This window comes from Canis aureus, chromosome 12 (genome assembly GCF_053574225.1).
Source record: "Canis aureus isolate CA01 chromosome 12, VMU_Caureus_v.1.0, whole genome shotgun sequence".
Classification (NCBI taxonomy): Eukaryota; Metazoa; Chordata; class Mammalia; order Carnivora; family Canidae; genus Canis; species Canis aureus.
The window spans coordinates 6,215,202-6,228,676 of NC_135622.1; the positions used below are offsets into that span (position 1 = coordinate 6,215,202).

At 38.7% G+C, this 13,475-nt stretch overlaps 1 protein-coding gene across 3 annotated transcripts in view; it reads left to right on the top strand.

Moving 5' to 3' along the window:
• PDZK1 (PDZ domain containing 1) overlaps window positions 1-13,475 on the top strand; it is a 40,317-nt gene that overhangs the window by 19,058 nt on the left and 7,784 nt on the right. For all 3 annotated transcript variants that reach the window (XM_077842526.1, XM_077842525.1, XM_077842524.1), the window contains 4 exons: window positions 947-1,083; window positions 1,937-2,132; window positions 4,701-4,897; window positions 9,646-9,870. In XM_077842526.1, coding sequence (XP_077698652.1) covers window positions 947-1,083; window positions 1,937-2,132; window positions 4,701-4,897; window positions 9,646-9,870 — 755 coding nt within the window. The remainder of the gene's footprint in view (window positions 1-946; window positions 1,084-1,936; window positions 2,133-4,700; window positions 4,898-9,645; window positions 9,871-13,475) is intronic.

A 13,475-nucleotide genomic window follows, 5' to 3' on the forward strand; every position in this document is an offset into this window, starting at 1 on the left:
AAGTAATAAAGAGCAGAACAAGAGTATAAATAAAGTTGTTTCCAAGGCTTATTTAACCTATAGCAAGAGATATAAAGTAGCTATAAGAGGTATTTCTCAAGTTTTTCTGTTATTAAACATAATGATGTAGGTGGTCAAGGGAAGCTTGGCATTTCTTAGAAGTCCATTATCAGCAAAATGGTGAAAAAAATAATAATTCAGATTCTATTCATTTGACCCTTGTGCTAACATACATAATGAATGGTTTAAAATTAGCTTATTGAAGAAAATGTTTTCTTCGTGACAAATATATAACAAGGTAACAGGAGAAATTTTAAGGCAGCAGTTTATACTGTTATTCCCTACAAATGATTTATTTCATCATTATGAAGCTACCTTTTGCCTAGGTTGTAGTATTAGTATCTTGAAAGAATTGACAGCATTTCTATAAGAAGCACCTAAATCACACCATCCAGTAATCCAGACCTGACTGTATATGTGTGTACATCCTCTCCCTTCTGTGCCTCTGTCCTCTTAGGCCTGCATAAGTGAGATTTAGTGACTTCATTAGTATGTGATGCTTGGTGATAGTACTAATTAAAGAGGACAGAATGGAACAGATACCTTCTAATTCCACAAATATGAAGAACGGGAGTAAGACACAATGATACAGCATGGGTATGGCTTGGTGCTTTCTGATTCAAGAGGCCACTGCCCTCTGAGATTCCTTCCTTGCATTTAGTTGGGCTCAGGAATTCTATTCAGATCAATAAGAACCAACTGAATAATGTCTGTGTCAAGCTTTGTATTAGGAGCCATAATTTTAATTCTAGATCAGAAGCCATAAAAGCTAACTATTTGAGTTAGCCATAAAATTAGAAGTTGTATATTACATTATTGGGAGAAAACCCTTTATTGTTGGACTTTCTGTGTAATAGGGTTGTAATGCTTATCCATGTCCTTTCAGGGAAAAAGGGAGTGTACATGACTGATATAACACCTCAAGGTGTGGCTATGAAAGCTGGTGTCCTGGCAGGTGATCACTTGATTGAAGTGAATGGAGAGAATGTAGAAGATGCCAGCCATGAGGAAGTGGTTGCAAAGGTATAGCCCATAGGGATACTTACTTTTCACTCTACTCTTATTAGAAGTGACACGAAAACAGGAATGGTAGTTTATGATGGGAGGAATATAACGATGAGAAGTTAACCAACCCTTTGTATTAAGAATGAACAGACTCACTAGTGGTATCAGCAGTGTTAAGATAGGGTTTTGGAATAAGGCCTTTACTAGTTTCAGGTTTTCGGAGAAAAGTATTCTAAAGAATCGTTAACTTTATCTCTTGGATCTTATCTGTACCTGATTGGGAGACCCCTCTGAATTTATAATAAAGTCAGTTTTAGTAAAAACATTTTACTAAAATGTTTTAAGACAAGCTGGCAGATGACCAATTGTGGTTATGAATATAGAGCTACACATGGGGAGTGTTGGAAGACCTGTTACCCCGAATCTTATGTCCCAGCACGGTTCCATGATACATGGATAACACTCTGAGGTTTTCCTTTGAGATAATATGGAACCTTGAAAACTGACCAACTTCGTCTTCTTTTGGTAGAATAATTTTTCAAAGTAGACCTTTACTTGCTTTTCCAAACTCCTTTTCTAGACTTGAGTACCTCACTTAAGTACCTGTCTGGGTTTTTGGAGTTCTAACTCTCACTTGGGTTCAGTTAGCACCTGTGTGGGTGAGGTCATACTTAACAAAGGGAAACACAACTGTGGATGTGGAGATAGATCAACATCAGTGAGATGGTAGGAAACAGTATCACAGTTTAACTTGGGACTTACATTCTATATTCTATTGAATCTAGAGACTGTGCTTCCAGGCAGAGACTTTCCTACTTTCCAGCATTGTTCTTGCAGCTGGCCATGGGGTTACCTGTGTCTGCTGTTGTAGGTGAAGAACTCCGGAAGCCATGTCATGTTCCTGTTGGTGGACAAGGAGACTGACAAGCTCCATACTGAGCAGAAGATAGAATTCAAGAGAGAAACAGCCAGCCTGAAACTGCTACCCCGCCAGCCTCGGGTCGTAGAGATGAAGAAGGGAGGCAATGGCTATGGTTTCTATCTGAGGGCAGGTCCAGAACAGAAAGGTAAGGCACTAGTAGAGCAGAAAACTTGGTGGTGTCACCATGTAATTCTTCACCCAATCTGACTCCAGGCTTCTGTTAGGCCCCTGAGTCCCTACCAGCTGCATGAGGGTACGGTGAGAGATTAAAGAATATAGCTGGGTCACTTTCTAGGGGGAGCATGACAGGCATCTGAAGGTTTCCTCAACAGAATGATAAGGCAGACTTTTGGATCTGGGCAGCAGTATGTTGTAAATTTGCTCTCTTGGACAAAAAAGGCACCCTGATTTCTAGCTTTTGTTGATTTTTTTTTTTTTTTTTGTGGTGTGGGTACTCCCAATACATCTGATTTCAAGCTACCAATGTTCTGTCACAGAATGCAAAGTTGAAAAGTCTTGAACAGAATTGGTTCTCATGAGCTTATGTGAGCCAGCTCCAATACACCACTAGATCTGAGACAGGGGTGTCGGCTGGGATCTGGGAATCAAATCAAATAGAATTGGGAATCTTTCTGATTCCTTGTAACTCAACAAGGAAAGAGCTAAGGTCCTTCTTGGGAAGCTGAAGACATAAAAGAATGCAGGTTCAGGCCATTTGCAAACTGTCATTCTAGACGTTGATATTTTCTTTTCATTATGTATACTTACATTAATTTGTCAAATATTAATTTTGATTCATATTATATAAAAATATCTTCAGAGCCTTATATAATACCAAGAGAATCAAGCAGGGAGTCTTCAGTCAAGGAGCCCACTATTTAGTAGAGGAGATACAACACATATAACAGAAGGTGAGTGGTGAGGAGCACCGTCATATGGGGTAGAGTACAATTGGAATTCAAAGTTGGAGCACATTTTTCTTACTAAATAAGAACCGGAAGGCCTCATACAGCACCTGAGACAGCACCTGAGCTCAGACTTTGCAGTGTAAATACAATTTGGACAAGTAGATGGTATGGGGACAACGAAGCCCGTTCCATGAGGATTGTGTGAACAAAGCAGGGAAGCATGGGCGTAGTTTGATTGGCATCTAATGCATGACACAAAAAGTCACATTGGAAAGGAAGGTTGGAAAGAGATGATGAGGGCCTTTAAGGCCAGGTTGAAGAGTTTGGACCTGGCTCTGTATTTTATGTGGAGTTAAAAGTTTTTTCAACAGCGTAGGAAGAAAAAATTAAGCCTACCATATCTTGGAGGCTTTACACATCTCAAGTACTCCTAATAATTCTGCAAGAAGAATTTCTGAAATTGAGGGCTGGGAGAAGATACAGTAACTATAAGGACAAATAGTTGTGGTTTAACTGGGATCAAATTCAGGTCTGTTCAGTTCTTTTTTTTTTTTAATTTTTATTTATTTATGATAATCACACACACAGAGAGAGAGAGAGAGAGAGAGAGAGAGGAAGAGACACAGGCAGAGGGAGAAGCAGGCTCCATGCACCGGGAGCCTGACATGGGATTCGATCCTGGGTCTCCAGGATCGCGCCCTGGGCCAAAGGCAGGCACTAAACTGCTGCGCCACCCAGGGATCCCCAGGTCTGTTCAGTTCTAAAGCCCACGCTTGTGCTGCTGGACCAGGGAATAATTTGGTTAGATGTTGCATAAAGATGAATCTGAAGGCAGATCTGTATTGGAGAAGGCAAGGATTAGGGACAGGGAGAGCAGTTGGTAAGGTGCTATAGTCCAGTAGAGTTTAAGGCCAGAACTAATACCATATGCATTTAGGGTAGAGGAAGTGGGACCAGAGAAGAAATGTGTCAAATATTAAGGTAGCATCAAATGACCTAGCAGTTGATTAGAATATGGGGAGTGGATACTGAGGAATAATTGATGCTAACTGTTGGTAACTGAGGGGATAATGCTCCCATGAACAAGTGAGCAAGGGGAAGAGCTTTGGGATGGGGGAGATGGGCAAAGATGACTTTTGGTTTGAATATGTTACATTTGAGGGATCTATGGGCTACCTAGCTGGAGATGCCCAACAGCTAGCTGGAAAAGTGAAACTGGAACTTCTCAAAATAGTGGGAGGGACAAAAAAATGTGAGAGACCTGAAGGCATCTCATGAAGACAGTTCAAGTCAGGAGAGGAAGGGTAAAGACACATCCTTGAGGCACACACATACAAGCACATTCACAGTTGAATACACCCAATCGCTACTAAAATGCTAGCATGTGTTTCCTAGGCTCTGAGTTCTTTGGTGTCGTTCTTTTTTCTTCTTCCTCATTTTAATAGCTTAGCTTCTACGTAAGATGTATGGGCACAAAGATATTCACTGACTTCCTGGGAATTTGCTGATTCTTAATGCTTAGGATGTTATTTTGTCAAGACTGAATCTCACACACTTTTAGTAACAACATGATTCTTTTCTGTAAGATCCTTTCATTGGTAGTGGTTGGGTTTGTTCGTGGAGTAAGTTGTGGGCAGGGGATGAGGCTGGATAGGGTGTTTATTGTCATCCTTGGATGCCAGTGGGAGGGGCAGTAGGATTCAGCACACCTTCCAAATTCATTTTATTAGAGTGGTGGGCTCCCACAGAACTTCCTCAGTTTAATCTATAAGTCTTTCTGATAGTTTAATTTTTTGGGAGGCTAGGTCAAGTCATCAAGGACATAGATTCCGGAAGTCCAGCAGAGGAGGCTGGCTTGAAGAACAATGACCTGCTGGTGGCTGTCAACGGCGAGTCTGTGGAATCCCTGGATCATGACAGTGTGGTGGAAATGATTAGAAAGGGCGGAGATCAGACTTCGCTGCTGGTGGTAGACAAAGAGACGGACAACATGTACAGACTGGTAAGTAATTTAAGGCTGCATATTCATGCATTAAGGTTGGGTCAATTCACTCAAGTCTCAAACTTTGGCTAGGTTACCACTTTGATTTTCAAACTGGAAGGGCATAACAATCCTCATTAAGACTGCACTGAAGTTCAAATTGGTAGTCATAAGAGAATGCCAAGTGATTGGTACATGAGTTTTAAGTCCTTAAATTTAAGATTTTGAAAGAATTTGCAAATATAACTACAGAATTACTCTTGTTGATCTGAGAAAAATCTATGAACAATAGTCTGGAAATAGGCAGATGTAGCACTAACTTTCCCAAATAGGAAACAATTGGATTTTAAATTATAGACCAATAAATTTCATTAACCCCACATAAAAGCCTAGAAAGTATTATTAAATAGCTTCTAAGCCCTTAGCAAGGAAAGAGAAACATGGATTCACCAAGACTAACTAACCTTAGGATCAAACTAACCTTATTTGCTTGCCACTTTTAATCACAACAGGTGTTAACGTGCATATTTTGCTTTTTAATAATTTTTAAATTTTATCACAAGAACTGAGGTATTCAGTCTAGTTTAACAAACATTTAGGGACCTTCTACATACCTAATCTGTCTTGCTAGGTGACAGTCACAAAGATGAACAAAGATGGACTTGTTCCATGTGATAACACAATAATGGAAGCATCTAAATGTACATAACTGATACAGAGGGAGGAATATGATAGGGGGTGGCATTGGCTCCTTTTTATAGATTACCAATTTCTTAGTCTCTCTAAACTTTTTTTTTAAATACCTCAGCCAGTATTTAAACCCAAGTTTTTAATTCATTATACCATATACATTCTCAGCACATTTTGATTAGCTATTTCAAGATACTTGTGTAAAGAAGATTAAAGAGTGAACTGGATGATAGAACAATTAATGGCTTTTTAGGTAGTTGTACAACCATACCTGAAGAATAATTCGTATTGGAACAATGTCAATCTGAATAGATGTCTCCAGTGGTATACTTCTTATCATAAGCTAGTTTACTGCCAAATTTGGATGGAGACCTGGAAAACGTTTAACATACTTAACTCGTACAAATGGCTTAATGTGTTGATGGGTAATTAATTTACTAGAGATTATAATATTCAAAATATGTAGTCAGGATAGAAGAATAAAAACTAATAAGTTTAAGTTTAAACAGGAATAAGCTTCAGGTACTAAACTAACTTAAAACTAAATTGTATGAGTACCAAATGGTGAGACCTGATTTGAGGACTATAAAAAAAAAAAAAAAAAAAAGACCAGAAACCTGATGATACTCTAAATAGCTACCCCCATCCCCAAAAGGCAATTTAAAGTTACCTTAACTGACACTCGGCTTTTGGAGACGATAGTATTACTGTACTGAGTTATTCAGACCATACTTGAAGTGACTAGTAATGGAATCTTGGGCAAGTTACGCTCCTTGTGCTTGTTTCCTTAGTGGTAAGATGGGGGATAGCTACTATGAAGGGTTATATGAGGTAATATCTAGAACATTCAGAATAATACCTGGCACATAGAAATGTTATGTTTGTTAAGTCAACACTGTGTCCAGTTCTGAGAACATGACTATAAGAAGACCAGTGTCAGGAAAGGTAATCAGGGGGCAGCCCCCCGGGGCGGGGGGGGGGGGGCAAGTCCCGGGGGGAGGGGGACAGCCCCAGTGGCGCAGGGGTTTAGCACAGCTGGCAGCTCAGGGTGTGATCCTGGAGACCTGGGATCGAGTCCCATGTCGGGCTTCTTGCATGGAGCCTGCTTCTTCCTCTCCCTGTGTCTCTGCCTCTCTTTCTCTCTGTGTCTCTAACGAATAAATAAAATCTTAAAAAAAAAAAAAAAAAAAGAAAGGTAATCAGGGCAGAGATTTTGGAAATCACCATGTGAATATTTAACTCGAATAAGCATAGGCTTTGGGGAAGAAAGGAGAATATCCTCAAGTAACTTGAAAGGCTAAATGGTAACTATGTAAGGTGATAGATATGTTAATTACCTTGACTGTGGTGGTCACATCACAATGTTATCAAATAACACTGTACACTTTGAATATATACAATTTGTCAATTATACTTTAATGACGCTGGAAAAAACATAAAGCAAAAATTGACAAACTTGAAAGTAGAAATACACAATTCTATCATAATAGTTGGAGGATTTCAATATCCCATTCTCTATGGTGAATAGAGCCACCACTCAGAAGATAAGGAACTCAAGGACTTGAACAAAAGAAACTAACTAGATCCAACAGAAATACAGAGCACATCTACCCAACAACAGAACACATTCTTCTCAAGGGCACATGGGACATTATCCAGAATAGACCATATGCTAGACCACAGATTAAGTCACATTAGCCCAAAGATGGAATCAACCCAAGTATCCACTGACAAATGAATGGATTTAAAATGTGGTAAATAGGGGATCCCTAGGTGGCTCAGCGGTTTGGCACCTGCCTTTGACCCAGGGCGTGATCCTGGAGTCCTGGGATCAAATCCCACATCAGGCTCCCAGCATGGAGCCTGCTTCTCCCTCCTCCTGTGTCTCTGCCTCTCTCTCTCTCTATGTCTATCATAAATAAATAAATAAATCTTTAAAAAATGTGGTAAATAGTGTGTGTATAAATATATATATTTATATGTATATAAATGTATATGTATATATATTTTATATTTATATATATATGTAAATATATACATATAAAAGAATTCAGAAGTCTATTACATAGGGAGCTAGCTTTTGGCTTAGGACCACTGAAGCTGCCAGGAACAGGGGGAGCCATTTTTGCTGAGTGGTGACTTCCCAGGTGGTGGATAGTTCAGGCAGAAGTCAGGAGGTTCCTGATCTGGCTGTTGTAAAGGGGATTCAGGCACCAATTATTTTCCAGTCCCTCCTAAATTTATGACAATGATGTAAATAATGTTCTGGTTAATATGAAAGAGAACTTTGATCTAAAAAGATGCCTATCCCCATCTTCTTCCTCCTCCTCTCCAAATCCCCTCTAAAGTAGGTTCCAGGGCAGCCCTGGTGGCTCAGTGGTTTAGCGCCGCCTTCAGCCCAGGGCATGATCCTGGAAACCCGGGATCCAGTCCCACGTCAGGCTCCTTGCATGGAGGCTGCTTCTCCCTCTGCCTTGTATCTCTGCCTCTCTCTCTCTCTCTCTCTCTCTCTCTGTCTCTCATGAATAAATAAATAAAATCTTGAAAAAAAATTAAAGTAGGTTCCATACAGGAGTGTGTGGGGGTGGGCGTATCTTTGAGATCTATCAGTGAATAAAACAAATGCCTAACTCAAATATTTGAAAGTGAATAAAAACTCATTAAGTGTTTAACATTACTGTACTTGTCTTCAAGATTAGCTGCTACTATCACTTACAGTTGATTTGCGTGTTGGATAGTGATTCAACAGTATTTCTATATGTGAAGAGTCACTGATAACTTTCCACATTTTAAAGACAGAAAGAAATGTGGGACACTTGCAAATATATCACTGAAATGTCTGAAACTTAGTTGAACTGGGTACCTAGGAAGTTCTTAGCTGTGCTATTCTTGCTTAGGAAGGAAGATGTGGTCTTGTGGTTAGAGAGATGATAACCAGAGGACCCCAACCTAATTTTAACCAGGCTGCTGAACAGTGTGACTTGGGGCAGAGCACACATTGTACTCACTTTCTTTTTTTTTTTTTTTGTACTCACTTTCAATTGCTTGATTTTCTACTCATTGCCTAACAAATGTCCTGTATACTCGTGGGCAGCAATTTAATTGCTGATCTCGGCTCTTACCATACCCAAATTTACCCTTTTAATTCTCTCAATTAAAACCCACAGTGTACTAAGCTCTTAATTCTTTTAAAAAATCAGTCATATGTTTCCTGTTCTATGTCTCTTTTGTATTCAAGACCATCATTCCCTTCTTCACATGGATGGTCTGAGAGTGGAGATGGAGTAGAAGTATTTAAAGTTGGTGAACAGGGCAGCCAGGGTGGCTCAGCGGTTTAGCGCTGCCTTCAGCCCAGGGCCTGATCCTGGAGACCTGGGATCGAGTCCCATGTTGGGCTCCCTGCGTGGAGCCTGCTTCTTCCTCTGCCTGTGTCTCTGCCTCTCTCTCTCTCTGTGTCTCTCATGAATGGATAAATAAAATCTTAAAAAAAAAAAAAAAAAGTTGGTGAAGAGTTTGGCATAACAAGTGTCAGCTAAAGATTACAATAGTAAAATGAGTACAACAAATTACTGTGTGTACTTAAGATGGTGATAAAAATAGTGTTTTGTTTCACTTTCTCTGATGTGTTTAAGGAGCTCTGAAGACCATCTTACTGAAGAGGAAGGGCTATAGGAACCTATTATGCATGAGCTACAGAGCAAGTCCCTTGATGTGTGTAATCTCCCACAGGGAGACTGCCTACAGTTGGTCAGTGACTTGCTTACTATCACAAAGTCAAAAGAAACTAGCAATTTTTTAAACTTATTTTTGAATCTTTATGCAACATTCTATACTGCTTTTATTTTATGTGTATGTGCATTTATTTACATATTTATACATATTACTCCATAGCCAAGCTCAATCTTTCTTCATACGTTTCCTGGTTGGGGTAGTAGAGAAATTTTACTGCCCCCAATCAAATGTATTTGCCAGAGTTGTGGAACATGTATGATACCTTGTAAATTAAGCTACCACATTTAATAAAGTATAACTATTCATACTTGCAATTCATGTTTTTTTTCCCCTTTTATTTTCAAAAGGCTCATTTTTCTCCATTTCTCTACTATCAAAGTCAAGAACTGCCTAATGGTGCTGTCAAGCAGGCTCCAGCTCCTACTCTTGCTCCTCCAGAGGTTTCAAGTTCAGATACTACAGAGGAAGTAGGAAATCATAAGCCTAAGCTCTGCAGGCTGGTTAAAGGCGAAAATGGCTATGGCTTCCACTTAAATGCGATTCAGGGTCAGCCAGGCTCCTTCATCAAAGAGGTATGGTAATCTGGTTCCAGCAGCCCACTGACCACAGTCACACTTAGGAGAGCCATAGTTTCTCCCACTCATCCATGGCTTAGTAAAAAGTTTGCATTGAAGACCTACACTGAGGGTCTCACTTGGTTTTAAAGAAATGTCATGGTCCCGTACCCTTTAAGATAGTGAGTAGTACATCCTAAGCTCACATCTTTTGTTTTTCTTAAACACCTAACTGTCTTTAGATACTTTCAAATCAAGTAGAGTGAATCAACATGACTGTACTTGACAGTCACTATCAGCTCTGAGAGTGATAATTATTTACTTTTGTGCATTTGGCATAACGTCCCTAGCCTATAGGGACTGACAGTGCGAAGTCTATCCCTATAGCTCTCAAGTTGGGAATGAAGAAAGGGAACCTATGAAATCTAATTAATGCCTTCAACCCAGAAGACATATGATAAGGTATTTAACCATTGCAATGCTACTCATTTTTTCTTCTGATGATCTTAATAATTTTTTAAAAAGTTGAAGTATAGTTGACAATGTTCTATTATTTTCAGATGTACAACATAGTGTTTTAACAATTATATATATTACAAATGCTCATCATTAGTAAGTGTAGTTACCACTGTCACCATAGTTATTAAATATTGTTGACTATATTCCCTAAGCTGTACTTTTAATTCCTGTGATTTATTTATTGTATAACTGGAAGTTTGTACTTAATCCCCTTTGCCTATTTTGCCCATATCCCCCATCTGCCTCTCCTTTGGCAACCACCAGTTTTATTCTCTGGATGTGAGTCTATTTGTTTTGTTTCTTGGATTCTATGTATAAGTGAAATCATAAGCCATGTGTCTTTTTCAGTCTGACTAATTTTATTTAGCAGAATACTATCTAAGCCCATCCATGCTGTTGTGAATGGCAAGAGTTCCTTCTTTTTTATGGTTGAGTAATATTCCATTGTGACATACACATGCACACATCTTCTTTACCCATTCATCCATCATGGGCACTTAGGTGGCTTCCGTAACTTGGCTATTGCAAATAATGCTGCTGGGAACATAGGGGGACACAAATCTTTTCAAATTGGTGTTTTGTTTTTTTTTTGGGAAAATACCCAGAAGTGGAATCAATGGGTTTTATGGTTGTTCTGTTTTGAAATTTTTGAGGAATCTCTATACTATTTTCCATAGTGGCTGCACCAATTTACATTCCCACCCACAGCACACTGGGGTTCATTCCCATTTCTCCACATCCTTGCCAATACTTTTTATTTCTTATCTTTTTGGTGGTAGCCATTCTAACAAGTGTGAGGTGATAATCTCATTGTGGCTTTGATTTGCATTTTCCTGATTAATAAAGTTGAGCATCTTGTCACGTGTCTCTTGGCCATGTGCATGTCTTCTTTGGGAAAATGCCTATTCAGGTCTTCTGCCCACTTCTTAATTGGATTATTTGTTGTACGAGTCCTTTATATATTTTGGATATTAACCCCTCATTAGATATATCATCTGCAAATATCTTCTCCATTTAGTAGGTTGCCCTTTCATTTTGTTGATTTCCTCTGCAGTGCAAAACCTTTTTATTTGAGATAGCCAGAATAGTTTCTTTTTTGCTTTTACTTCCCTTGCCTAAGGAGACTGATCTAGAAAAATATCGTTACGGCTGATGTCAGAGTAATTACTATGTTTTCTTCTAGGAGTTTTATGGCTTCAGATCTCACATTTAGGTCTTTAATCCATTTTGATTTTATTTTTGTATGTGGTGTAAGAAAGTAGTCCAGTTTGATTCTTTTGCATGTGGCTGTCCAGTTTTCCTACCAGCATTTATTGAAGACACTGTTGTATGTTCTTGCCTACAATCTACAACAAAGGTTGTAGACTGATTGACCATAAGACCAAGACCAAGACCAAGACCAAGACCAAGACCAAGACCAAGACCAAGACCATAAGACCAAGACATAAGACCATAACCACAAGACCAAGCATGGGTTTATTTCTGGGCTCTCTATTCTGTTCCATTGATCTATATGTCTATTTTTGTGCCAGTATCATACTGTTTTGAACCCTGTAACTTTGTGGTATACCTTGAGATCTGGGATTGTAAGACCCCAGCTTTGTTCTTCTTAGGATTGTTTTACTTATTCAGGATCTTTGTGGTTCCATACAAATTTTAGGACCTTCTGTTCTAGTTTTGTGAAAACCACTATTGGAATTTTGATAGGAAAGGCATGGAACCTGTAGATTGTTCTGAGTAGTATGGACATTTTAACTCAGAGTACAGGTCTTTCAAACCTCCTTCTTAACCTCCTTGGTTAAGTTTATTCCTAGATATTTTATTCTTTTTGATGCAAATATATATGGAGTTTATTTTCTTTCTTCTTTCTTTCTTTTTCTTTCTCTTCTTAAAAAGTTTTATTTAAGTAATCTTTTTTTTAAGATTTTATTTTATTTATTTATTTTTTTAATAATAAATTTATTTTTTATTGGTGTTCAATTTGCCAACATACAGAATAACACCCAGTGCTCATCCTGTCAAGTGCCCCCCTCAGTGCCTGTCACCCATTCACCCTCACCCCCCACCCTCCTCCCCTTCCACCACCCTATTTAAGTAATCTTTACACCCTGTGTAGGGCTTGAACTCACAACCCTGAGATCAATAGTCAAATGCTCTTCTGACTGAGCCAGCCAGGTGCCCCAAAATGGAATTGTTTTCTAAGTTTCTTTGCTACTTTGTTATTAGTGTACACCAACACTACAGAGTTCTGTACACTAATTTTGTATCCTACAACTTTATTGAATTCACTTACTCTAATAGTTTTTGGTGAGTCTTCAGGGTTTTTCTACATGTAGTATCATGTCATCTGCAAATAGTGACAGTTGTACTTTTTCCTTATTAATTTGATGACCCTTCTTTTCCTTTTCTGATTTTTTTTTAAAAGGATTTATTTATTTGAGAGAGAGAGAAAAAGAGGTGAGGAGGGGCAGAGGGGGAGAGAGAATCCCAAACAAACTTCCTGTTGAATCTGGAGTCTGAAGTAGGGCTTGATCCCATGTCCCCGAGATCATGACCTGAATGGAAACCAAGAAATAAACCAAGATCAGTTTAACCAACTGAGCCAACCAGGCACCCTTCCTTTTCTGATTTTTGTAGCTAGGACATCCAGTACCACATCAAATAAAGGTAAGAGTGGATATTTTTGTCTACTCCTGATCTTAGAGGAAAAGCTTTCAGCTTTTCACCATTGAGTATGATGTTAACTGAGGGTTTGTCATATAGAGACTTATTTATGTTGAGGTATGTTCCCTCTAAATTTACTTTGTTGAGTTTTTATCATGCTGAATTTTGGCAAATGTTTTTTTCTGCATCTATTGAGGTGGTCATTAGATTTTTAACCCTCATTTTGTTAATGTGGTGTATTACATTGATTTGTGGATACTGAACCATTCTTGCTACCCTGGAATAAATCCCACTTGATTATGGTTAATGATCTTTTTACTGTGTTGTAGAATTTGGTTGGTTATTATTTTGAGGACTTTGCATCTATGTTCATCAGGCATAATGATGTATAATTTTTTTTTGTGTGTGGTGTGTTTGTCTGGTTTTGGTATCAAAAACTT